At 45.5% G+C, this 26083-nt stretch overlaps 1 protein-coding gene across 1 annotated transcript; it reads left to right on the forward strand.

The window, feature by feature from the left end:
• On the forward strand, positions 1–22573 carry LOC134394012 (retinol dehydrogenase 8-like). Its single transcript, XM_063119119.1, has 7 exons — positions 1–95; positions 6751–6855; positions 7851–8012; positions 10193–10372; positions 12695–12788; positions 16288–16471; positions 18716–22573. Exons 2-7 carry the CDS (start codon positions 6759–6761, stop codon positions 18944–18946), a joined length of 948 nt encoding a protein of 315 aa, XP_062975189.1. The 5' UTR covers positions 1–95; positions 6751–6758; the 3' UTR covers positions 18947–22573.
• The last annotated feature ends 3510 nt before the right edge of the window (positions 22574–26083 follow it).

The raw sequence follows: 26083 nt of genomic DNA on the forward strand, positions 1-26083 counted from the left end.
GGCTCCTCTTGGGGAAGGCAGCCAGGACTCGCATCCCGCTCCTGGTGGGCTGGGGGCTGCTCCGAGAGCGGCGCGGGAGCCCCCGGCCTCTGGAGGTAGGTCCCCTGCAGGGGGGGGGGGCTCGGGGCTGGGGGCACCAGCTGTGCCCGGCGCGCCCCTGAGGTCCGGTCTGGAACGCGCCGGTTGCGCGTCCTTGCCGTTTTGGTGGGAGAAGAGAGGCGGCGGCGGCTGCCGCTGCCCGGCGTGGCTTTTCTCCAGGGTGACCCCCAGCGCGAAGGTTTTTCTCTCGGCCTCGTCTGCTCCGAGAGGACACCCTGTAATCTCCCCCCCCCCCGGTGACGTGGCTAGTAATCCCCCCGGCCGGCTGGTGCTTGCGTAAAGGGCGGAGGAGGAGGTGGCGGCGGCCGTGTGGCGTGCGAGGAGGTCGCCAACTCGCGGGGCTCCTCCGGGCCTGGAATAGATCCATCACCTGTAGCTGTTCAAAGTACTAGAGCCCTTGGGGAGCTCCCAACTCCCGCCTGCCTCCCTCCCTCCCGGTGCACGGGGATGCCTGAGCCGCCTGAATAAGGAACGGCAGCTTTGATGCTCCCCGGCCGCAGAACAAGCTTTGGACCACCCCCATATCGTGCCTCTCCAGGACCAGCCGGCTGTGCCCTTTGAGATGTGCTGCAACCCATCGTGGTGTTTTTGTGCCACGCGAATTTAAAGTTACATTTCCAGGCCACGTTTAGCAATAAGGAATGGGATGTTTGGCACCCCGAGTAAGCTTGGGCCAAAACCCTGATAGTGCACCCACCACCCTCGGGAGGCTGCTTTCTAGCGTTGGGTCTGACCTAATGTTTCTTTTTGGCACAAGTTATTGTTAATATCAATACAAACACTCCAGGTGTGAGAGATCTGCAACACAGCAGGAGGCCAGTTAGTTACAAAGTTTATAATAATCAGAGGTACAATTGTGCCAGTTGGTTTACAATGCTAAAAAGTCAGATTTTCAAAACAACTATATCAGTTATGCAGGTCTATTTCAAAACAGCTGCCGTATTTCTTCAGTCTAAGACATACTTTTTTCCCCATATAAACATCTCTAAAAACGGGGGGCATCTTAGAATCGTGGGTGTGTCTTAGGTTTTGTGTTTTTTTCTGTTGGTGGTACTGAAATTAGTATGTGTCTTACAATCGATGGCATAACCCCGGTGTATTTCCCTTTCGACTCTATAAAGTCTTCATCAGGTACTCCTCTAGACCTAACATTCTTGGTAACGATTTGCAATAACTGATAACCAATTCACTCCAGAATCCAATATAAACTTCTCCTGTTGACCTTCAAAGCTTTTCATGGCCTAGCTCCTGCCTATCTCTCCTCTCTCATCTCACACTATTGCCCCGCTCGTGCTCTCCGCTCCTCTGATGCCATGCTTCTCGCCTGCCCAAGGACCTCCACTTCCCTTACTCGGCTTCGTCCTTTTTCTTCTGCTGCCCCTTACGCCTGGAACGCTCTTCCAGAACACTTGAGAACTACTAACTCAATCACAGCTTTTAAAACTCAGCTAAAAACTTTTCTTTTCCCTATAGCTTTTAAATATTGAGTTTGTTCTGACTCTATACTGTTAGCTTCACCCCACCCGGTGCCTGTTTACACTTCCCTGTGCCTGTCTGCATTCTCTTTCCCTCCTTATTGTTTACTACAACTTTATTAGATTGTAAGCCTATGCGGCAGGGTCTTGCTATTTACTGTGTAATCTGTACAGCACCATGTACATTGATGGTGCTATATAAATAAATAATAATAATAATAATAATAATAATAATGATAATGTTGCAAAATAACAGTTAACACTTATTGAGTGGGCAATTTCCTTACAGTGGTGTAGCCTCCTTTATTAGTAGGTTTAGGGTGAGGTAATCCCTCTGACTTTTTCAGTGCATCCTTCCCAGTATGTGTAGATACTCTCAATATCAGTCATCAAACAAACAGTAGACATTGCCACAAGTCACTGTCACGCATACTGTCCCATGTAATTAATGCCATTACAAGTTTGAATGAACTGGAGGGGGGGTATGTATCCAAAATAGGCTTTGACCCACCCCAGATGACATACTCACATCTATGAATATTGTCTCAGAAATGCCCCAGCATCATGTCCAGGCCATTTCTTCATTTTTGCCTAGGGCCTTGCTGAGCATTCTAACCCATACCAAATTTTGCTAATAAATGTATAAATGAATCAGGATAATGGGATGTGTGTTGCCACTTAAGCCTTGGGCCACCCGAAATGATACATCCACACTAATGAAATCCCATGCAACTATCAGTAAGAAACTCCAAATATACATTGGGCTGTTCAAGTGACATACCCAAGACCAGGATACTGAACGGTTTAAGATGCCCTGGCATTTTCTCCAACCCATAATTTTGTTTTGTGCAAGTAGCTCTCAAGTATGGTGTCACAAGCCTAAGGGTGCAATTGTTTGCATGTTTTAATTCCTAGCATTGTAGGGGCCCAGACAATGTCTCCTACTTGAAACTCTCCTGTGTTTTCTTACCATGGAAAATCCATTAAGGAAGAAAAGACAGAATACCTGCATAATGCCTTCTGATTGATAATGTTAGGGCCCCTCTAGAATTTCCTGGTCATACAAATATATGAGTGGAGTAAAAAAAAAGCCAAAGGCAAAGGTGGAACCAAGGAATCGTCTACAACAATATTATTAGTAAAAGGTTTATTAAAGTGCCAGGTGCCTACGCGTTTCGAACGCGGTTGCGTTCTTCCTCAGGGCTTTATAACCTTAGTGCAGTTGTCTGCAGTTAGTGCTGTTGTCTGTAGAAGCTGCTAGGCTAGCCTAGCAGCTTTTGCAGACAACTGCACTAACGTTATAAAGTCCTGAGGAAGAACGCAACCGCGTTCGAAACGCGTAGGCACCTGGCACTTTAATAAACCTTTTACTAATAATATTGTTGTAGACGATTCCTTGGTTCCACCCTTGCCTTTGGCTATTTTTTACTCCCCTACGAGGTTTTCCTTGCTTTCGCACATACAAATTTATGGTCTGCGGTAGGTCAACCTTTATTTTGGGGAGCATGCCATCAATGCATTAATTGTGGTGTTGAGAGGGACTTGAACACATGCAAAAAAAAAACAGATTTGAGGTTAGGACATCCCATAGGTTTCATAGTGGCGTGAGTGTGTCATTTGGGCTGTTCTGAAGCTTATGCGGGGATCACACGCCCAGCTTTTATCCCTAACATCGGAATTCTGGAAATCATTGACTCGTGGGCAGCACACTTGAGGGTGACTTGAGGTTATAACGAAATGAAGCAATTGCCCACACGCCATCTAAGATGTCTCATCAGGGACAAACTGCTTGTAGTACAAGTGTGTTGTTTAGGAAGTACCAAAGCTTATTTTGGGATGAAAACCTATCCAGTTCCTGAGTTTGGCTTGTGTAAGCACATGGGAAGGTGGTGTGGTTCTGTCTGATTCCACAAGAATTTTGGAAACCACGAAACAGTGTCCTCCATTGCAAGGGCCATTGGTGGCTCCCAGTTACGTCAAATGCGGATCTCTGCTTCACTCACTCGCTCGCTCGCTCGCTCGCTCGCTCTTTTTCCAGGAGCTGCTCACTCTCAGGGGGGGTGTTTATTTATTTATTTATTTATTTATTACATTTTTATACCGCCCAATAGCCGAAGCTCTCTGGGCGGTTCACAAAAATTAAAACCATCATAAAACAACCAACAGGTTAAAAACACAAATACAAAACACAGTATAAAAAGCACAACCAGGATAAAACCACGCAGCAAAATTGATATAAGGTTAAAAAACAGAGTTAAAACATTTATTTTAAATGCTCTTGAAAAGGTGAGATCGCACCCCTTTTTACTTTCAACCAAGGGATTTGTTCCTTTAACAAGCTGCTTAGTTAGCACATAGACCCCGTTACATAGTTTGTTGTACAGCTAGAATAGGGAGTTGACCAGAGAGATTATAGAATCATAGAATAGCAGAGTTGGAAGGGGCCTACAAGGCCATCGAGTCCAACCCCCTGCTCAATGCAGGAATCCACCTTAAAGCATCCCTGACAGATGCTTGTCCAGCTGCCTCTTGAAGGCCTCTAGTGTGGAAGAGCCCACAACCTCCCTAGGTAAGTGGTTCCATTGTCATACTGCTCTAACAGTGTATATAGATATCTTGAGGAATAAGCACATGTGGGCTAAAACAAGAGCATCCCTTCAAGTGGCCATGATGTAGTGGAAGAGCACATGCCTTGCTTGTGGAAGGTCCCAGCGTCAAACCCCCTGACACCTCGCTGAGGGTAGCAGAGTTGGGAATGCAGTGCTAGGCTGGATGGGACCAATGGTCTGGCTGTGTAAGGCAATTTTGTAATGCCACCTCTGCTGTATTGGAAAAGACCATAGTAATAGTATTAATTGGGCAGACTCCTCCTACCCAGCAAATCTCACCTGGAGGGTATCTACACAGCGTCGTGAAGGCGCTTGCGTGCGCCTGCAGTGCGCCCTGAAAATCATTGTGTAGATCCTGGCTACCTGCCAGAAGAGGAGGAGGAGGAGGAGGCCCCGCATCGCCCCTCGCGGGGACGGGGCGAAAAGTTTCCGGGCTCGGCGGCTTCACTGGGGAATCCGCCGCCCTGCCTTCTTCCGCTGAGCTCTCCGACCCGGGTAGCTCTTTCGCCGGCAGCAGGAGGCCGGCGGGGAGGTGGGCGGCGGCGGCAAGGACGTGGCCGGATTCCCCAGCGAAGCTGCTAAGCCCGGAAACTTTTCGCCCCGTCCCTGCGAGGGGTGATGCAGGGCCTCCTCCTCTTCTGGCAGGATCTACACAGTGATTTTAGGGGCGCACTGCAGGTGCACGCAAGCGCCTTCACGACGCTGTTGAACCAAGCTGTGTGCTAAGGGACTAATTCTTTTTTTGATTTGATGCATTTCCTTCTTCACATTCTTCTGTAATGCTGAAGGTTGACGCATCAGGGTATCCTGTCCGTGTGGTAACATCACACCATGATTCCTGTATGTTGTCAGTGCAAGTAAAGCGTATTGGGGATCCTTCCATCCAGCACTGACCTGATCTGCAATGGAAAACTAGTGTAGCTACATCTCAGCTTTGTCTCAGATTCTCCCATGGGACTTTGAACAAGTCACAGGAACCTTCTGGGCCTTTGAACTCTGGCTCTGCATATACTACATAGGTAAAAATAGCCCTCTTGTTTCACGCTAGGAAGGTAAAGCAAAGGAGAATTGAGTGAGCTCCAAGGTCCAAGGAAGGCCCAAAGCCATGTTCGGTCTAGCTCAGCCTGCATGTGTCTCTGTCCTTCTGTGTGGATTAGAGAAGGGGCCATTTTAGTGAGAGCAATGTGTTCCATCCGCAAGTGGATTATATGGTAGCCTGGCTAAAGAGGCTCTTTGAAATAATGTTAAGCTATTCTGATTTCCACTTGGAAGAAGGAAAGGAGGAGCTCATAGAGGTGGAGTCTAGTGGTTAAGTTGGTGTGCTTTGATTCTACACCACAACTCACCAGTGGTGGGTGTCCCCGAATGCCCTGGTAAGACTGCTGTGTTTGGCAAATCGGAACAAGGAATAGGATTACAGGTACTGCTTTCCAGTCCTATTGTGTTTGATGGGGCTTTCTCCTAGTTAAAGATTGCAGCCTAAAGATACAAAACACATTGTTTGAGAGGCATCTCTTCACATCATGTACCTATGCATGCCTTAAGCTCAATATGAGCCAACAGTGCGATATGGCTGCAAGAAAGGCCAATGCGATTTTGGGCTGTATTAATAGAAGTATAGCTTCCAAATTGCGTGAGGTACTGGTTCCTCTCTATTCGGCCCTGGTTAGGCCTCATCTAGAGTATTGCGTCCAGTTCTGTGCACCACACTTCAAGAAGGATGCAGACAAGCTGTAGGAGGTTAGGCCTCATCTAGAGTCTTGCGTCCAGTTCTGGGCTCCACCATACAAGAAGGACGCAGACAAGCTGGAGCGTGTTCAGAGGAGGGCAACCAGGATGATCAGGAGTCTGGAAACAAAGCCCTCTCCCACACTGGAGTCATTCAAGAGGCAGCTGGACAACCATCTGTCAGGGATGCTTTAGGGTGGATTCCTGCATTGAGCAGGAGGTTGGACTCGATGGCCTTGTAGGCCCCTTCTAACTCTGCTATTCTATGATTCTGTGGTCCAATATTTGGGATTACTGGACTACAGATGCCACATCACCATCTCTGGAAGGAGAAACTGTTGACCACAGTGGCTGAATCACAAAATTGTCCAGTCATATTCTGCTGAACACTTTTGTAGCTCCAGTCTACTCCTGCTGCATGAGTATTTGTTAAAAAATAATACTGAACATTTATTATTATTTTATTATATTATATTGAGTAATAATAATAATACTATGCTTTCTGAGTGTTCAATGCCCTTCACGTACATTAACTCAGTAATCTTTACAGTAAGCCCTATGAGGTGAATCACTGTTATTATCTCCATATTCTTAGATGGGGAGAAGCTGAGAGAAAGAGAAAGAGAAAGAGAAAGACTGTGCATGTGAAACAGAGCTGGCTTTCCAAAAGCTACTGTCAGAAATAAGATTTGAACTGGGGGCTCCCTGGTTCACAGCTTGATTTCTTCACTGTGCGTTCCGTTTGTGTAAAAGTAAAGAATACAGGCTTTCTTTAAAACATCACTCATAGCTCTTTCCACCCTTCCTGCGGATTTCCTCTGATTTTTCTCCTTCCCCAGGCAGCAGTATGGCTGTTCGGAACGTGCTGGTGACCGGCTGCTCCTCTGGCATCGGGCTGGCCCTGGCAGTGCGTTTGGCCAGAGATGAACTGAAGCGATTTCAAGGTGAGGAGCTGCCTGGAGAAAGAGAAGTGTGTTGGGGCTCACTGCTTCTTGGTAGAGTCAGAGCAATGGATCTTATTCTTCATCCCTGAGCCTGCTGTCGCATTCAGTTCTTGCCAAACTTTCTACCCAGATGAGTTGTTCAGGGGTCAAGATGGAGTACCGAAGCCCAGCTGAAACAGCACTTTAAAGATTGGGCACAACTTTGGGGCTGGTGTAGCATTGTAGAACTTGAATGAGGCTAGAGCCCTGGCAAGCGACTTATTTCTAACCAGAAGGTATATTTTGATCTGAGCAAGGGCTGAAAATGAGCCAGCAATATTGATCGTGCCCACTGATTCACTGTCATGTAGCTAAGAGGGTCTTTAATTGTCTCCACCTCAGTGTGGCTTTGTTTATGCCCCCCCCGCCCCTTTATTAAGCACCACAGTTGCTTGCTCCAAGACACATGACCTTTACCCACGATCAGTTGACAGACAACGTGTTAGACCATCATGGTTAAAATAACTTACTGTAGACCATGAGTTCTCAGGGTGGCTTATTTGAGGTGGGGGAAAGACACTGTGGGTGGGAGAAAGAGGTGAGAGACAACACTCTAACCTACCATGGGTTACTCGGAAAAATAACCCATCATGGGTTAGCGTGTCATCTGACCCCAATCAAAGTTTACTTGTCAGGGAGAGACTACTAAACTAGAGGCTTTGCCTGTCGGAGAATTTTCTAACCTATTTTCTTCCCTAACATGCTAGCTTTCTCCATGCAGCAAGGTGTGTAATTGTGTGTGTGCGTACATGCATGAACACACAAATTTTGTTAAGTATCCAGTTCCGCACTTGTAGTTTGAAACAGCATGCACCCCAGTGGTCTTAACCTCATCGGTCTTGAATGTTAAGGTTGATGTTCGCTATCTGAACATCATTATTATTATTATTAATAATAATATCCCGCATGAGTACAGTGGCATGATGTAACTCTTGACCCTTGTTCTCCCTCCCTAGTTATTGCCACCATGAGGAACTTGGAGAAGAGACAAGACCTGGAGAGACAAGCAGGGCCTGTGCTGGAGAAGACCCTGGAAATCAAGGAGTTGGACGTGACCAGTGAGGAGTCAATCCGGCGCTGCGTGGGCAGCATCCCCCAGCGCAGGGTGGACATTCTCGGTAGGAAAGCAAATCCCCTCTCTCTCTCACATGAGCTCGGTTTATTTTCTTACAAATCTTGCTACACTGCAGTTCGATTTCCCTCCAGCACAGATCAATCTGACCATCTCTAGGCCCAACCACCATTCGGTGCATTCTCTGCCTCTATTGTTATGATTATCATCATCATCATCAATTATATTTCTAAGGGGCCTTTGTCAAAAACGTTGGCTCAAACTTGGATGCATCTAGCCCAATATCTCATTTCCCAGCTCTGGATTAAGCTAGTGGGCAGTAGAGAAGCTGTAGAGATGAGGCCAAGACTGATAATTCCTCTGGTAGACAGACTATGGGGTGAGGCTGTCAATGTCGTGGTTTTCCTCAAGCAGTCATGCCTGTACAGGTGCTTTGTAGGGCTCCATCTACAATGCCTCCCCCACTAGAGGCCTTCAAGAGCCAACTGGACAACCCTCTGTCAGGGATGCTTTAGGGTGGATTCCTGCGTTGAGCAGGGGGTTGGACTCGATGGCCTTGTAGGCCCCTTCCAACTCTGCTATTCTATGATTCTATGGTTCTTTGATCTTGTTATTAAAGCAGGCTGAATGAAGATGTGACAAGTTGTGATCTGTGCTCACAGCGAAGCATCTGAATTGGTTCGCTGTGAGTGATGTGTGCATTTTCCTGGAGCACAATGGGAGCCCTATAGCTGCCATCGGGAAACAATTCTGCCCTCTGCTTGGGCAGTGCACAGAGAGTGCGCACTCCAGCCCATCAAAGGAGAGCTACTTTCAACTTTGCTACAAACTGCTAGTGCTTTCAAACGTTTGCGGAAGGTGAACTGCGGAACAGACATTAGCCTCTCATTCTTTCTACTGATGCTTCACACCCCAACCGGGATATTTGAAAAGCAGTACTTTTTCTTGTTGCTTATTAATTTATTTATTTTAATTAATTAAACAATTAATTTTATTTCTATGCTGTCCAATAGCCAAAGCTGTCTAGGGTGTTCACAACAATTAAAACTATAAAATATACTACTGGCACATTGTTTTAACTGTATCTATTGCTTTTAAATTATATATTGTTTTAACTTGGATCATGGTTTAATTTGTTTTTAACTGTGTATATTTATTGTTTTATACTGTATGTTTTTATCTGTACACCGCCCTGAGATCTTAGTGATATAGGGCGGGATATAAATATTTTAAATAAATAAATACAGCATGGAATACAGTATAAAACTACTGTGAAAATCATAATCATCATAGTAATACCTAGCAGCAGCACAAAGATTTTAAAAATAGCAGAGATTTAAAACAGAAACTGAAAGACTAAAATGTCTGGGGAAATTACAAGGTGGTGCCGAAAAAGCTCACCTTAAGCACCAGACAAGCTGTAGGCACCATTCCATGATCAGGGTGCCACAACAGGAAAAGGCCTTCTTCTATTGTTTATTTATTTATTTAAAACATTTATATCCCGCCCTATATCATTAAGATCTCAGAGTGGCGTACAGATAAAAGCATACAGTATAAAACAACAAATATGCACAGTTAAAAACAAATTAATCCATGAGCCAAGTTAAAACAATACATAATTTAGAAGCAGTTAGAACAATGTGCCAACTTAGTGAATTCAACCATTAAAAGCTTTGTTAAAAAGCCATGTTTTCACTTGGCGCCAGAATAAAATCAGCATTGGTGCCAATCGGGCCTCCAAGGGGAGGGCATTCCACAGTGGGGGTGCCACCACAGAGAAGGTCCTCTCCCTTGTCCCATCATAGTATATGTGTTGTGCTGGTGGGATGTGGAGAAGGGCTCCTCCAACAGATCTCAAGTCTCGGGCAGGCAGATATAAGGAGAGGCACTCCCTCAAGTATCGAGGTCCTCAAGGGAGAGGACCTTCATTACCAACACCTTGAATTCCGACCGGAAGCTTAAAGGCAGCCAGTGCAGTTCCTTTAAGACCGGTGTTCTGTGGACTCTGTAAGATGTACCCGCCAGCAGTCTAGCCGCTGCATTTTGCACAAGCTGCAACTTCAGCGTTGTCTTCAAGGGCAGCCCCACATAAAGTGCATTGCAGTAGTCTAATCGGGAAGTTACCAGTCCTTGCACTACTGTGGCTAGATTGTCCCTGTCCAGGAAAGGCCGTAGCTGGCGGATCCGCTGTTAACTTGCTGCCTTCTCCTCCTCCCTTCGCAGTGAACAATGCCGGAATGGGGATGATTGGTCCCATCGAGAGCCAGAGCGTGGCCTCAATGCAGCATCTCTTCAACACCAACTTCTTCGGTTTGGTGCGCCTTATTCGGGAAGTCTTCCCTGACATGAAGCGCCGACAACAGGGTCACGTCGTCGTGATGAGCAGCATCCTGGGCTTGCAAGGTGAAACTCAGCCAGGAGGGATTGGAGAGGGGAGGCGGACCCTGCTGTGGATCCCGCTGGGCAGCCAACATGGATTGGCCAACAGGGTGATGATCATGGGTTCCTGAGAGCAACCAGGTTCTTTCCTTCCCTCACAGCTGAACATCCTTCTTGCTGCTTTTATGCTTTTAAATTTTTGTATATTTGTTTTTAATGTTCACGTTTTTTGACTTTTGTAAAAACGGCCCAGAGAGCTTCGGCTATGGGGCAGTATATAAATGTAACAAATAAATAAATACGGGCTATTCAGTCCTTCCTCTCAGAATAGATGAAGCTGCCTTTATGCGGAGTCATGGCATTAGTCCGTCTCGTCTGTTCTGACTGGCTGTGTCTCTTCAAGACCTCAGGCAAAGAGAGGGAGAGTCTTCTCCAATCCTACTGAGTTACTGGAGTTGCCAGGGATCAGAACTTCCGCATGCGGAAGGTCTACCCACCTTTGAGCCATTTCTACCCACCTTTGAGCCATTTCTACCCACCTTTGAGCCATTTTTTGATAACCTCCCAAAGCTTTTGCCCGATATTCCCCATAATCTCCAGCCTGCCATATTTCCATTCCTGAAGCCCCAGACTTCTCTCTTAACTGCTAGAGAAGCTGCAAGTCGTGTCATCATGCCAAATAGCGAGGAGAATCTTCTGTGATGGGTGGAGGATCTGTGGCCTTCCAGGTATTGTTGGACTGCAACTCCCATGGGAGTTGCAGTCCAACAATACCTGTCTTAGCCACCATAGACAATGGTGAGGGATGATGGGAGTTGCAGTCCAGTGATGGTATAATGTATTTTTAATGGTTTTTAATTTTGTGTACCACCCAGAGAACTTCAGTTATAGGGGGCAGTGTAGATGCATAATAATAAACTAATAATCTGGTCACATGCTCCCCATCCTGCTCTGTGTACCACTCCACGCGTGGCCCGTGCACTTCAGCGCCTGTTCGTTAGGAATGCAGTATGTGCCACGAGCAGAAGACATAAAGGCGGGGTTTGGACGATCAGCTGGGGAAACAATGCAGCGTCGGTTATTCCCCCGCATGTGCAGATCAGAATTCTGCATTGCTGCTGTTTTTATCTGGTTGAGCTTTTATATTGTATTTTATAGTATGGTTTTATACTGTTGTTTTATACTTTGAATGTTTTTATTTTTTGTGAACCGCCCACAGACTTCCAGCTATTGGGCGGTATAGAAATGTAATAAATAAATAAATAAATCACGCGACCAGGGTTACTGTAATTATCTGAACCGTATCGCAGTTTTCAGTGCCGTCCAAACCCAGCACATGGCCATGGTGACTTTTCTCCCATAACAACCCATGGTGCAGGTAATTAGGCTAATCCCTGAATATGATATTGACCCTGTTCATATGACACGTTACGCCACGGTGCTTAAGCATTTTGAGCTAAACATTATGGCTTAGTACGTCCTGTGAACCATTCCTAACCATGGTGGCTACATAACCACGGTTTAAACAGGCTCACTAGTCATTTGCTGCAAAAGGGTTAACGGCCTAACCATGGCTTAGCGTGTTGTCTGAACAGGCACATTGTAAAAGTCTTCTTCCTACTCTATACCTGTTCCCACTTAGTGTGTGGTAGCCATTGACTCTTTTACTCACAGCTTTCCTTAAACCCCTGAAACCTCGTCTTTCTTTTCTGAATTGTCATCTCTGACTGTCATGGAGTGCTTTGCCGGGGAATGTCTCCTTTGTTCCCCCAGCTCCCCAGGTTGAGCGCTTTTTAATTGCTGCTCGTAAAATAAATGGTCCATTCCTGGAATTTCACTTAATCAGTCTAATAAACGAGGTGATTCCTTTTTGGAATGGGTGAATCCTGAATAGGGCTGTGCCTCTCTTACAGGCCATGTGCCTGTGCCTTTAAATGTAGCCCACAATGCAAAAAAACCCAAACAACCCCACCCCAAGCTGGGATAGTTTTCCCAGCACCTTATCTCCATGCCAGGAAAAGCTTTACCTGTTTAATTTCTACATATTGGGCTCTTAAAAGCACAGGAACAGGGCCAGTCCACATCCAACTGGCAAGTGACTCCTATTTTGTTTCTTGTTTTTGTGTTTAGCTCTAGAGCAGGGCTGGGGAACATGTGACCCTCCAGATGTTGATGGACTTCAACTCCCATCAGCCCTAGTCAGTAGGGAGGAATAATGGGAGTTGCAGTTCAACAACATCTGGAAGATCACACATTCCCCACCTCTGCTCCAGAGTAAGAGGACATACACACAGAAGCAACTTTCCCCCCTGGTTAATATTTTCCACCATCACCCCATTCCTACAGGTCTCCTCTTCAATGATGTCTACTCTGCCTCCAAATTTGCTGTGGAAGGTTTCTGCGAGAGCCTGGCCCTGCAGGCCCTGAAATTTGGGATCAAGTGAGTATGAGGGGGATTGGAATGATGAAATACCAGGGTTGGGATTTCCTTGCCACTGAGAAGGACTTGCAGTTCGTAGTGTATGACTAGATTAGTGCCATGCAGCCTTCCAAACCTGGTGTTTTGTACAGCAACTCCCATCATCCCCAGCCAGCAGTGCTGTGTTGATTTGTACTATAACTGCTAGTGAACTGTGGTCTTCCAGGTGTTGTTGGGTTCCAACCCACATCCACCCCTGCCAGTAATATGGAAGCTCAGGGATAATGGGTCCACCATCCCTGCTTTGCCTACAATATTTTATTCATGTGGCCTTATGTTCGGTATTCTGTCATCCCTTTTTACTCCTAGGTTCCTCTTAGTGTCCATCCACATTTTTCTTTCTCTCTAGTGTGTAATACTTTGTATTATGATGGCAAGTGGTTGCCTCGATGATGTGTACGCAGAAAATTTGCACTGAGAATTTTCGCTGCTTTTAAAAATATTTCTGAAATCATGCCTAGTGCAGATACAAGGAAGTGCAACTTCTCTCTCCTCTGTGATACTAGAACTTGCCAGTCACCCAATGAAATTCCTCAGAGGCAGAATCAGGACAGCACTTCATAGAATCATAGAATAGCAGAGTTGGAAGGGGCCTACAAGGCTATCGAGTCCAACCCCCTGCTCAATGCAGGAATCCACCCGAAAGCATCCCCGACAGATGCTTGTCCAGCTGCCTCTTGGAGGCCTCTAGTGTGGGAGAGCCCACAACCTCCCTAGGGAACTGATTCCACCGTCGCACTGCTCTAACAGTCAGGAAGTTTTTCCTGATGTCCAGCTGGAATCTGGCTTCCTGTAACTTGAGCCCGTTATTCTGTGTCCTGCACTCTGGGAGGATTGAGAAGAGATCCTGGCCCTCCTCTGTGTGACAACCTTTTAAGTATTTGAAGAGTGCTATCATGTCTCCCCTCAATCTTCTCTTCTCCAGGCTAAACATGCCCAGTTCTTTCAGTCTCTCTTCATAGGGCTTTGTTCTTCCATCACACAAAATTCATTTCTGGAATTCACTGCTTGGGATGTGGAGATTGACACTATCTGGAATGGTTTTAAAAGGGGATTAGACAAATCCATGGATAAACGGCTAAATGGAACCTCCATATTGGTTTTTTTTGGCTAGTTTTAGCCCGTGTAGCCCTATCAGATTTCCAGTTTAAAAGATGTTTAACAATTCAAACAAAATAACCGCTTAGAGATATTTTAAAAAAATATGATCAGCAGTACATAAATGTTTTAAATAATTAAATTAAATGCCGGAAGGCAAAATGAAACCTCTCTAAAAAGAAATCCCACTTAAAAAGTGCAGGTTCCTGGATTTGTTTGCATAGTGATTGCAAGTTGAGTCCAAAGCTGACGGGCCACCACCAAAAAGGCTTGTTCAACAGGGCTTCTCACAGCCATCTGCTTCGCTACTGTAGGAACAGGATACTAGATTAGCTGGAACCTGGTTCTAGTTCATCAAAGAGCTTCTTATTTTCTTAAAGGATTGATTTGTAGGCATGAAAGGTGCTTTCTTAGATTTTAGAACAGAAATCTTAACATACTATATTATGGTTACTCTGTACAGCACCATGTACATTGATGGTGCTAAATAAATAAATAAATAAATAAATAAATAAATAAATAAATGATACCAGGTTGCATGGGAGCATTAGTTAATGCTGGAGTCTTCTAGACAGTACTGTAAAAAAATAGACAAAGAACAAGGCATCCTACAGACATCAAGCCTGCATGTGAAAGGGATACAGTATGGATCAACAGAGCCCCGTTTCCTCCCTGTATAATACAGGGAGGACATGGTGTGTTTTTAAACTTTTCATTTTTAAATTAAATTTATATCCCACCTTTCAATGCAGCCTTCCTCAACCTGGGACGCTCCAGATGTGTTGGACTACAACTCCCAGAATGCCCCAGCCAGCTGGCTGGGGCATTCTGGGAGATGCAGTCCAACACATCTGGAGCGTCCCAGGTTGAGGAAGGCTGTTTCAATGTATAACGTATAATGCCCAATAAAAGACATAGTAAAAATGTCACCAGTCAGTATAACAATACACATAATAAACAATAACACTCTGAAAACAATATAACTGTCAAATAAAAGCACATAGAACAGATAAGAGCAGCCAATAAAAAATGTACTAAGATTAAAAAGAGAAAAAAATGCAAGTCAGTAGGGGCCGAATGCCTCTTTAATTAAAAAGGCTTTTACCTGCCAGCAGGAGGCTATCAACAAGATGGGGCTAGACGGGACTCCCTAGTAGCGATCCAAAGCATGGCACTGCCACCAAGAAGGCCTTCTCTCGGGTTCTGCCAGACATGATACCCATGGCGTCACCCCCCTGTCCCAAATTCCCCTCTGGGATTCTATGTTGTGGGGATTCTATGTTGTAGAATCCCCACAGAGGAGGGCCAGGATCTCTTCTCGATCCTCCCAGAGTGCAGGACACGGAATAACGGGCTCAAGTTAAAGGAAGCCAGATTCCGGCTGGACATCAGGAAAAACTTCATGACTGTTAGAGCAGTGCGACAGTGGAATCAGTTACCTAGGGAGGTTGTGGGCTCTCCCACACTAGAGGCCTTCAAGAGGCAGCTGGACAAGCATCTGTCAGGGATGCTTTAGGGTGGATTCCTGCATTGAGCAGGGGGTTGGACTAGATGGCCTTGTAGACCCCTTCCAACTCTGCTATTCTATGATTCTATGAAAAGCTCAAATAAGGCCAATTTCTGCTCCTCCCTGCCTCACTCCCCCACCACCCCCACACACAACTGGTACTCCAGAACTGTACAGGTCCTTGTCAGGTCATTTCTTTCCTTTTTAAAAAAAATTACCAGCTAATATACTTCTGTATAGTTAGACAGTCCCCCAAGAAGATAGAAGCCTTTCTCTTACTTTTGCCTCCAACCTGATAGTCACGGGACCACCCAAGTTCAGTATTAGAGGGGATGATGATGGATGAAACTTCCTTGAATGTTTGTGCTTAAGAGACTTCAGGGGCTGAAAGAAGGCATGAGGCATATTCTAACTAAATTCCTCATATTCCTAATGAATTTATTTAGTTTTTTTTTGAGGGGTGGGGGTGGGTTACAGACGGCTGCTGAATCAATATTATCATACACTTTAAATGCATGATTTTGTTTTATTTTATTTTCCTTAGTTGGACTTGGCAGTCCAAAGTTCTGTTGGTCACTCTTCTTAGCAGAGAACATGCTTTATGCAGGCAGCCCCATTACTCCTGTGCTTCGGGTTATAGCGGCACGACTCTAAATAGAATAGAGTCTCAGGTCTCTTAAAGTGAAGGAGAAGTGGCTGGTGTAGATGCCAGAGGTCTTTCTGCAGCTCCTTTCTGGACGGTGAAGCTTGGGGAGGGTCATTATGTGTCTGACTCTCTTTGTCCCACAGGCTGTGAGCTCATTCATCATTGGAGGACCAGTGTTCTAATTATTCGCTAATTGTTTCATTTCGCAGCATCAGTTTGATTGAACCTGGGCCAGTGATAACAGAGTTTGAGAGGAAACTCTATGAAGAAGTAGCCAACATGGATCTCTCTACAGTGGATAAAGACACGCTGGATATATTCCAGGGCTTCTACATGGCCTACTCCAAGGAGGTCTTCACCGCACTGGGGCAGTCTCCAGATGAGGTGGCTGAGGTAGGAGGCTTGTTTTTCCCTCACTCACCCTATGCTCTCAAGCCCACAAAAATAGCAGGGGCCTGGGGATTGCTCCTAGAAAAAAATGACCAATCTCTATGCTGACTGAGGTAATTGGTTATGGCCATGGGCCATCACTCCGTCTGCTAGCAATATCAGGTGGTGAATCCCACCAGATGTGGAGCCAAAACAGGGCCACTGAGAAATGAGAGGGAAGTATTGTCATGCTCAGGTCTTTAAAAAGAAACCACTGAGGGGACAGAAGCCCCGCCAAATTGCATCACAAGGAATGAGCATGCTCAGTAGCATTGAGGTGTAGAGTGTCAGTTGGAAAAAATAAAACCGAATCCTGGAGCAGGGAGCGGAGCGACTTGTTTGGAGGGAATGGCTGGCTGGAGACATGAACAAGAACTCTCTTTTAGGAGGGAGGTTACGCTGCAACACTTTGTTGCAGGAGCTCAGTTTGAAATTAACCCCTTTGAATGTTAGTTTGCAGTTTAACAATACTATCCCAATAGAATAAAAAATAATTGCTAGTTTTCAGAAATGAGTGTGGCATAGCCACAAGAGTTGCATAAAGTCTGGTGGGCCTGTGCAGAATTTGCTCTGGGATATCAACCCCCTCCTAAACAATTGAAAGTGTCTCCATGTACCCTATGAAGAGTGCAGTCCTATGAGCATTTTCCTAAAGCTTCTTGGGTGAGCAAATATTTCCATGTGGGTCTCCCCCGTTCTGCGCATTGTCTACTACATCACACAGGTTCTTTGTACACAATAAATTTTCTTTTAAAATGTAAGCAATGGGTTATATGGGTTAAATGTAAGCATTTAACCCATATATAGGGTTCAGACGTCATGATAACCCATCATGAGTTATCGGCTCAGTTCACACAACAGTTTTCTCAACGGTGGTGTAACACCATTGAGAAAAGTTTTGTCTGGAGGGAAAACTCCAACCCAGGGTGGGTTGTGGTATTTTCAGGGGGCTCCAGCGTGTTCAGAGGATAAAATTAAAAACGGCCTTTTAAACATAGAAAACTGGGCTGAAACTAGCAAAATAAAATTCAGCATAGACAAATGCAAAGTTTTGCATTTAGGAAATAAAAATTAAATGCATAGGTATAGGGTGAGGGATATCTGGCTTGGCGCTAGTATGTATGAAAAGGATCTCGGGATTGCAGTCGATCATCAAATGAGCATAGGCAAATGTGATTTTAGACTAACATGAATAGAACCACCGTTTCCAAGTCATGAGAAGTAAAATTGCAGTTTATTCTGCATTACTCTGATGTCATCTAGAATTCTGTGTCCAATTCTGGCTGCCGCACTTTAAGAAGACAAATCGGAAGGAGTTTGGAGGAGGGCAACGAAGATGGTCAGGGGTGTGGGGAAGAGCTATGAGGAATGGTTGAGGGAACTGGATACATGAAGCCTGGAGAAGGGAAGAAGGGGCCTGGCAGGATAGCACTCCTGAAATACCTGAAGGCTGTCACGTCAAAGAGGGCAAAGACTTGTTCTCTTTTACCCCTGAGGGCAGGACTTGATCCAACGGGCTTCAGTTGCAGGAGGGTGGCATTGGGAAAGATGCCTTAGCAGTAATAGCACTGTGTCAGTGGACGTAATGACCAAGAGTGGGGGTGGACTCTCCCTCGCTGGGGGTCTTTCAACAGAATCCTGACAGCTATTTCTTTGAGATGCTCAAGCTCTGGGTTTCCTCCTGCATGGAGAAAGGCCTGGGACACAAGATCCTTGTGAGCCCTGCGGTTCTGCTTTACGATTTCTTCCCTCTGGTGATTTCCTCAACCCCCGCCCTCTCCCCACTCCCCCACTAGCATAATGCCAGGCAGACACAGGAGTAGGAACCCTATGTCTGCTTCAGAAGAAGTGGTTCTGTCCTGAGACAGCCAATGTAATAGGCCTACGTGTCAGGTTATTTATGCAAAGCCACAAAACCTTATCCTTAATAATAAATAGGCAGCTGCTTGACCTGTGTTGTTGATATTTTTAACATCCGACGGGAACACGACCGCAAGAAAAAGCTCTTGAAATACAGTACTTTCCCTGACGTTTAATTTTGACTCCGTCGAAGAGCAGCCCTTTAAATATCCCCAAGAACCGGGCCTTCCCCCTCTCTGCAATGCCTTTGCTTGTGCCCTCTGCGGAATTATAAAATGGTGGCCCCTGCGGAGTATGATCAGGGCTTGTTTTCACTTCTGACCTTGCGCCACGTTCTCCCCTTGGCAGCATACCATGAAAGTGATCACTTCAGAGAAGCCTCCCTTCCGGTACCAGACGAACAGCCTCTACACGCCCATCACCACCCTCAAGCATGCCGACCCCAGTGGGAACCTGCCCCTCAACGCCTTCCATCAGATGATCTTCCAACACGATCGGCTCTTCAAAGCCAGCCTCAGCCTCCTCAAAATGCTGCAGTGGAGGAAGAGGCGGGACATGGATTATAACAAGTCCCCCTGAGAAGAAGGGGGCAACCCCAGCTTGTAGCCTCTCACTCCCTGGATAGGACTCACAGCCCTCTTACAGCCTTCCTAGAGAGTTTAGCATTGAGTCTGGCCCTGACTTCAGTGCTGTATGTACACCCTGGAGGCAGAGGGTGCCCTACAAGGAAGTAAGGCGAGGCAGCGGCGGATGCTGAAAGTCTAGCGAGGCTGACTTGGACCAAATAGATCTAGTTCAGGGGATGCAATCCACTGGGAAGGTGATTCTCTCTCATGGTTTCCATTCATTTCCATTTACCTTTGTTCCAAAGATTTTTTTTTCCAGTGGATTGTATGCCATTTACATCAATTAATAGGAGTGGGGTGCCGTTTAGATGATGGTGGTGGTGGCCATGATGTTTTTTGGCTCCGGCATCTGAACATCTTTGGGCTCATAAGCCAATTGGCTCCTGCTGAGATGCCCTCAAGTTTGCCAGTGAACAGGGGACAAGCAGACCCAGTCTGCTGCTGGAGGGAAGGTCCCCACATTCTGTGTGGGATTTGCCTCTGGGTCCTGTCCTGTCCCAACCTTTTAGGCATCTCGTTATCAGATGTGACCCCAAAGGTCATCTAACCGAAGACAGGCAGCAAGATTGGGCTTGCGTTTTTGTAATGGTAAAATAAAGAGGACCTAGGCCCTCAGGGGTCTCAGTGAAATGGAAAGTTCCGTGCCCTATCGGCATACTCAGAGCAGTTCTATACATTATGCAGAGTAAGGTAGTATTGTTGAGGCGGTAGCATTCTGGATTCTGCCACTTCATACTTACATGTAGAAGAGTCACATTTTTGAATGCTCCTTTATGTAAAAAGAAGAAAAAACTCCCTGCACGTAGTGAGCTAGTATATCAGTCAGAACATTTTAGCATAGTCATCTCCACTGATATCCTAGTTTACTACATGCAGGGATTTTTATATGTGTGGGAGAATTTGAAACACAGGAAGCTCACATATACCAGGTTAGACTGTGATCCATCTAGCGCAGTAAAGTGAATGTCTGCTCTGATGGCATTGCTTTTCCCTTGGGACCTTCTGCATGCAATATCTGTGCTCTACCTCAGAACTATGGCACCTCCTCTTAATCCAAAATATGAACCTTTTATCTGTGAGCTAAGCTAGTGGTGACTGTCCAAGAAAGACATCTTGAGTTTGTGGTGGTTAGCTCAATGCCAGCCACTGTAAAGAACGCAGATTCCATGTTAGGCGTAATTAGAAAAGGAATTGAGAACAAAACTGCCAGTATTGTACTGCCTTTATACAAATTTATGGTCTGACCACCCTTGGAATACTGCTTACAGTTCTGGTCACCATACTTTAAAAAAAGATACTGTAGAGCTGGAAAAAGTGCAGAAAAGAGCAACTAAAATGATTAAGGGTCTGGAGTATCTCCCCTGTGAGGGAAGCTTACAACAGCTGGGATTGTTGAGCTTGGAAAAAAGGTAAACAATCTTAGCCAGGGGAGACATGATAGAGGTGTACAAAATTATGCCTGGTGTGGAGAATGTGGGCAAGGAGACATTTTCCTTCTTCTCTCAAAATTCTAGAACCCGGGGTCATCCCATGAAGCTGATGGGTGGGAGATTCAGGACAGGTCAAAGGAAGGACTTCTTCACACAGCACATAGTTAAACTTTGGAATTCATTACCAGAAGATGTTGCGATGGCCAGCAATTTGGATGGCTTTTGGATGAATTCCTGGAGTTGGCAGTAGCTAACAAAGGCTACTAGTCCTGATGGCTATGTGCCACCTCCAGTATCAGAGGCAATAAGCCTATCTGCACCAGTTGCTGGGGAACATGGGTGGGAGGGTGCTTTTGCACTCATGTCCTGCTTGTGGGTTCCTGGTTGACAGCTGGTTGGTGACTGTGGGAACAGAGTGCTGGACTAGATGGACCCTTGGTCTGATCCAGCATCAGGGCTCTTCTTATGTTATTATCCAGAATTTGGTCACCTTTACTACGGGATGGAACCTCTTTCAGCCCAAAGGCTGAAAAGTTTCTCCATTTTGGAGAAACTCTCACAGGACCACATTCCAGTTGTGGAAGAGGGCAAAGGAGGTGGGCCCAAAAAACCCAGCATATTTTAGCTTACAGCTCTGTGTGTCAAGAAAGGTTATATACCCCTGGCCTCACTCTGCATAACGTATGGATTGGCTCTGAGATGTATTTACTCTGTTCTAAAGCAGCAGTATAACTGGGAGTCTGGGCACCTACCTGAATGCACTCCGCTTATTTCATTCCTACTGAAGGTGTTTTAGCAATTTGTGACTGTCCCGGACCAGCAGCTTTGGGAACAAAGAAGCCATCTCAAGGATGTGCCTATTGAAGCAGCTCTTAAGACTGAAAAAAGTGTTCTTCCAGACAGAGGGCTTCCATGCTACCAAGCAAAAGACGCCGTGCATCTATTCTGTCTTTTCCTCAATGAGGTTTTTTTTTGGGTGGGGGAAAAAAAAAGATGGAAGAAGTGGTGGGAAAAATATGGATGGGTCACAGGTAGAAAATGACATTATCTGGACCCTGTGAAATTCTAGGAGTGAGGCAGGGCTAAATAAAGGGAAGTCGAATGGCAGTTCTTAAACTTTATTTTTTTCTGGAAAAGAAATTGAGTAGAGGGACCAATAATGTCAACAAGGGAGGGAAAGAAATGAAAGGCAGCATGGAGCAAAATGCATGATGATGCGAATAGGAGGGAAGATGGGAGCAAGGATGTGCGGGGAAGGATGAAAAATAAATCTGCTTTATTTTGGATTTGCAAACAACTTTGGAAATACAGTGATAAAACTAAATATCGGTGGGAACTGGAGGGGGCCGATGAAGACTCCAAGGAGCGGCGAATAACAAGGGAACAAGTAGACAGATAAACCAAATAGCCATTGGAGAAAATATCTTTAAGGGCAGGTGTTGAAACGCATCAAGGTGTGTGGTCTGAGAGGATTTTCTGCAGTATTGCAAGGGACTCCAAAGCACACCTCTCAGACTGTGCAAAGCTGCTACTTGGCCCAGCAGTGTGGTTTGAAAGCTAGTGTGGTGCATGGGAGACTGGTGGGCTTGAATTAGAGGAGAGCCAGTTCAAATTTTTGCTCTTTTATGAAGCACACTGGATCATCTTGGGCTGGTCACTGCTGGCCTAACCCAGCTCACAGGCTTATAATGAGGAAAAAACAGAGGGGAGAGAGAGAGATGCTGGCCTTAGTTCCTTAGACCAAGAGTAGGATAAAAAAATGTCTTAATAAAAATTACCCTAAGTAGGGCTTGTCCCTACCGTTCTTTCGTTTTTGAATTTCCTTTCCCCCAAACACTTTTCATTGTGAATGGAATAAAGATTGTGTAAACCCATTGAGGAGTGGACGAATTAGGTCATCAGAATTACCCTGGAGGAAAAAAGGTATATGTGATTTGGGAATGGGGGAGGGGGCAGTATTTGAATTTCCAGTTTATGGGCATTGACTAGTTTTGATGAGAAGCTGCCTAACATTCCAATCCTACATATGTTTACTCAGAGGTAAGTCTTAAGTTCAATGGGACTTCCAGGTAAGTGTGTATAGGATTGCAGCTTTAGTTTTGCACATTTCACCATTCGGTAGTCTGTTAAATAAATACTTATATACTGGAGCTGACTGCTTTGATCTCTTATTTGCTCTTCTTGGTCGATCAGTAATAATCGTCATTTTATTTATAATGCTGGCAATGTGTGCCTGGAGGCCTGTCCTGGACGAAGGAAACCCAGCAATGACCCGACCCCAGGGCCTGGGTTGCTTTGTCTGCCCCCTGCAGGTTAATTCCACCACAATTACTCTTGGGTCCTGATGTAATGTCACTCTGGAGCAATGCTACTTTAAAAACCCCAGAGGCATTGTGGGGGGATTAAAATGGCAGGTCCCAGCAGGTAGGCTGGCCTTTTTGCTGCTGCATCTACCTGCCATTGTCAAGGTAAGGAGAGGAAGTGTGGTTCTAGGTCCCTAGCAAAACTGGTTTGGCTTCCAGCAACAGAGAGAGACTCTCCTCTCACCATGCCCCTTCAGCCTCTTGGCAATTCCCCTCCTGATCGTCTCAATTAGTGACATAAGTTTTAGTTTATTGGTTAAACTTACATACAAGGAAATCAATGCCTCTAAAGGAGGGAGGGAAACATGACTTCCATAGTTTTGTGATGATCTGCACGCGTACCATAGCAGGCATCATTTTAGGAGTCATCCCAGCTCTGACACCATGTGTGAGAAAAGGAAATACCTTGTCTAAGATAGCACTTGCCATCTGCAGTTTTTATAAATACCTTTATTAACTTAAAAAAAAAAAGCTGCCTGATTAATGAGGTTATTTTTTTAAGTCAGTCAAAACTAAAGGTGTAATACTATGCATGTGTATATAGAAAAAAATGTATTTTTTTCTGTCTAGACATGCATAGGATTGTGCCCTAAATGCTGCGACCCTACCAGCTAGGTAAGATCTTAAAGTAACACAAGGTTTTTAGAGCCAATTGTGATGGGTCTCAATGGGAATTTCCATTCTGATTTTTGATCTGCTGGCAACCCCCTCTTTTATAGAAGTTGGCTGCTTCAATTGCAGAGTAGCTTAGAAATGCTTGATAGAGTCTGTGAGATGCAGTGGACAGAGACATGGACTGGGGATACCTGTGTTTAAATCCAAGTTGGCAATTAGGAGTGTAGAACATAGTGGATGATAGATGGTTAGGCTTCATCTAGAGTATTGTGTCCAGTTCTGGGCTCCACAATTCAAGAAGGATGCAGACAAGCTGGAGCGTGTTCAGAGGAGGGCAACCAGGATGATCAGGGGTCTGGAAACAAAGCCCTATGAAGAAAGACTGAAAGAACTGGGCATGTTTAGCCTGGACAAGAGAAGATTGAGGGGAGACATGAGAGCACTCTTCAAATACTTAAAAGGTTGTCACTCAGAGGAGGGCCAGGATCTCTTCTTGATCCTCCCAGAGTGCAGGACACGGAATAACGGGCTCAAGTTAAAGGAAGCCAGATTCCAGCTGGACATCAGGAAAAACTTCCTGACTGTTAGAGCAGTACGGCAATGGAATCAGTTGCCTGGTGAGGTTGTGGGCTCCCACACTAGAGGCCTTCAAGAGGCAGCTGGACAACCATCTGTCAGGGATACTTTAGGGTAGATTCCTGCATTGAGCAGGGGGTTGGACTCGATGGCCTTGTAGGCCCCTTCCAACTCTGCTATTCTATGATTCTATATGTTGAAGTAACATGGGAGTGCATGAGTGTGACGTCGTGTATGTACCATCAAATGAATGGTTTCTTAAAGAATTAAACATTTGCAGTCCACAAAGACCCTACAATAAGCCCCATAGCAAGTCCAGATACCATCTGCATCTGATTTACCTGCTCATCTTGTTGGCAAAGCACCATGTACATTGATGGTGCTATATAAATTAATAATAATAATAATAATAATAATAGGTAAGGCTTCCTTGAAGCTGTCTGGAGGTTTTGGCCTGTCTAGATAAATAAAACAAGGACAGACCAATCACCCAGCAGCTGAAAAACAGAAAAGGACACTTAAAAACCTTGGTAAACCAGCCACCATTGACATGCAGCTAAAGTTCGAGTAGCACATAACAAGGTCACTTGCTCCCTAAAAAATGTATTTTAAAGTACAAAGTGTTGATAAAACATACTAATGCAGTTATAATTATCCATATATAAGATGACATAACTAATTAATGCCTGTTAGGGAAGGAACGACTCCAGCCCAATCCTGATGCAGAGGCTTTATTTACTACATACGTAGGAGAACAGCTCAGCCTCAGCAAGCCTAAGGCTGAACTCTCTGCCCACCATCCACATCAGAAAACTTTTATACTCATCGAAGTTGCTCTGCTGAAATCATACTCTTCCCTCCCGTGACTGATCACAAGTCCCATTTTGTTGTTTATTCGTTCAGTCGCTTCCGCCTCTTCGTGACTTCATGGACCAGCCCACGCCAGAGCTTTCTGTCGGCCGTCGCCACCCCCAGCTCCCCCAAGGTCAAGTCAATATTTGGAGGTGGAGATGCTTCAGTGGAAGAAATAATACTTAGCAGTTATGTTATGCTTTTCTATGTGTTCAAAGCACTTCACGTACGTTATCTCAGTTCGTCTAGCAACCCTGTGAGGTAGGCCAGTATTGATTCCATGTTACAGATGAGTGCGTATTAGATGCAGGTTTGCCTAAAGCCACCTCCGATTTCAGAGGTGAGGTGACACTTGAAATGGGGATGTCCCATTGTCCGCCCATCGTGCTTAATCATGCTACAAATTCTCTCTTCTCTCCTTTGAAATTTACCCTTCATAGCTGTGGTTTGGAGATTAAGTTGCTGCCTTTGTGGCTGGGAGTAATGGCAGTTGTTTTGTTGTAGTTGTTTATTCGTTCAGTCGCTTCCGACTCTTCGTGACTTCATGGACCAGCCCACGCCAGAGCTTTCTGTCGGCTGTCGCCACCCCAGCTCCCCCAAGGTCAAGTCTGTCACCTCCAGAATATCCTCCATCCCTCTTGCCCTTGGTCGGCCCCTCTTCCTTTTGCCTTCCACTTTCCCTAGCATCAGCCTCTTCTCCAGGGTGTCCTGTCTTCTCATTATGTGGCCAAAGTACTTCAGTTTTGCCTTTAATACCATTCCCTCAAGTGAGCAGTTTGGCTTGATTTCCTGGAGCATGGACTGGTTTGATCTTCTTGCGGTCCACGGCACTCTCAGAATTTTCCTCCAACACCACAGTTCAAAAGCATCTATCTTCCTTCGCTCAGCTTTCCTTATGGTCCAGCTCTCGCAGCCATAAACAGAAAACCTTTCTTACATAAACAATGCCATATTTTGGCAGCCTATGACAAAATGTTGCATTCTGTTCTTTGATAAGCCCCCTCCCAAGGATCCTTTGGAAAGTCCCAAGTATACCCTGACCCTTCCAAAATGCCCAATCAGGGGGACTTAGGTAATAAACAATGAAGCAATGCGCCTCCATGTCTGTCCTGGTTCCTAAACACAAAACAGGCGTGTTTAAGGGGAAAAGCACCATGTGACCATGGCAGATAAGAAGCCAAAAGATCAGGACAGAGCATCCGGCAAAGCAGGCTTTCTGTGTCTCCAAATTCAAAAGCAAGGAGGGGAATGGGA

Source organism: Elgaria multicarinata, chromosome 3 (assembly GCF_023053635.1).
Source record: "Elgaria multicarinata webbii isolate HBS135686 ecotype San Diego chromosome 3, rElgMul1.1.pri, whole genome shotgun sequence".
Classification (NCBI taxonomy): Eukaryota; Metazoa; Chordata; class Lepidosauria; order Squamata; family Anguidae; genus Elgaria; species Elgaria multicarinata.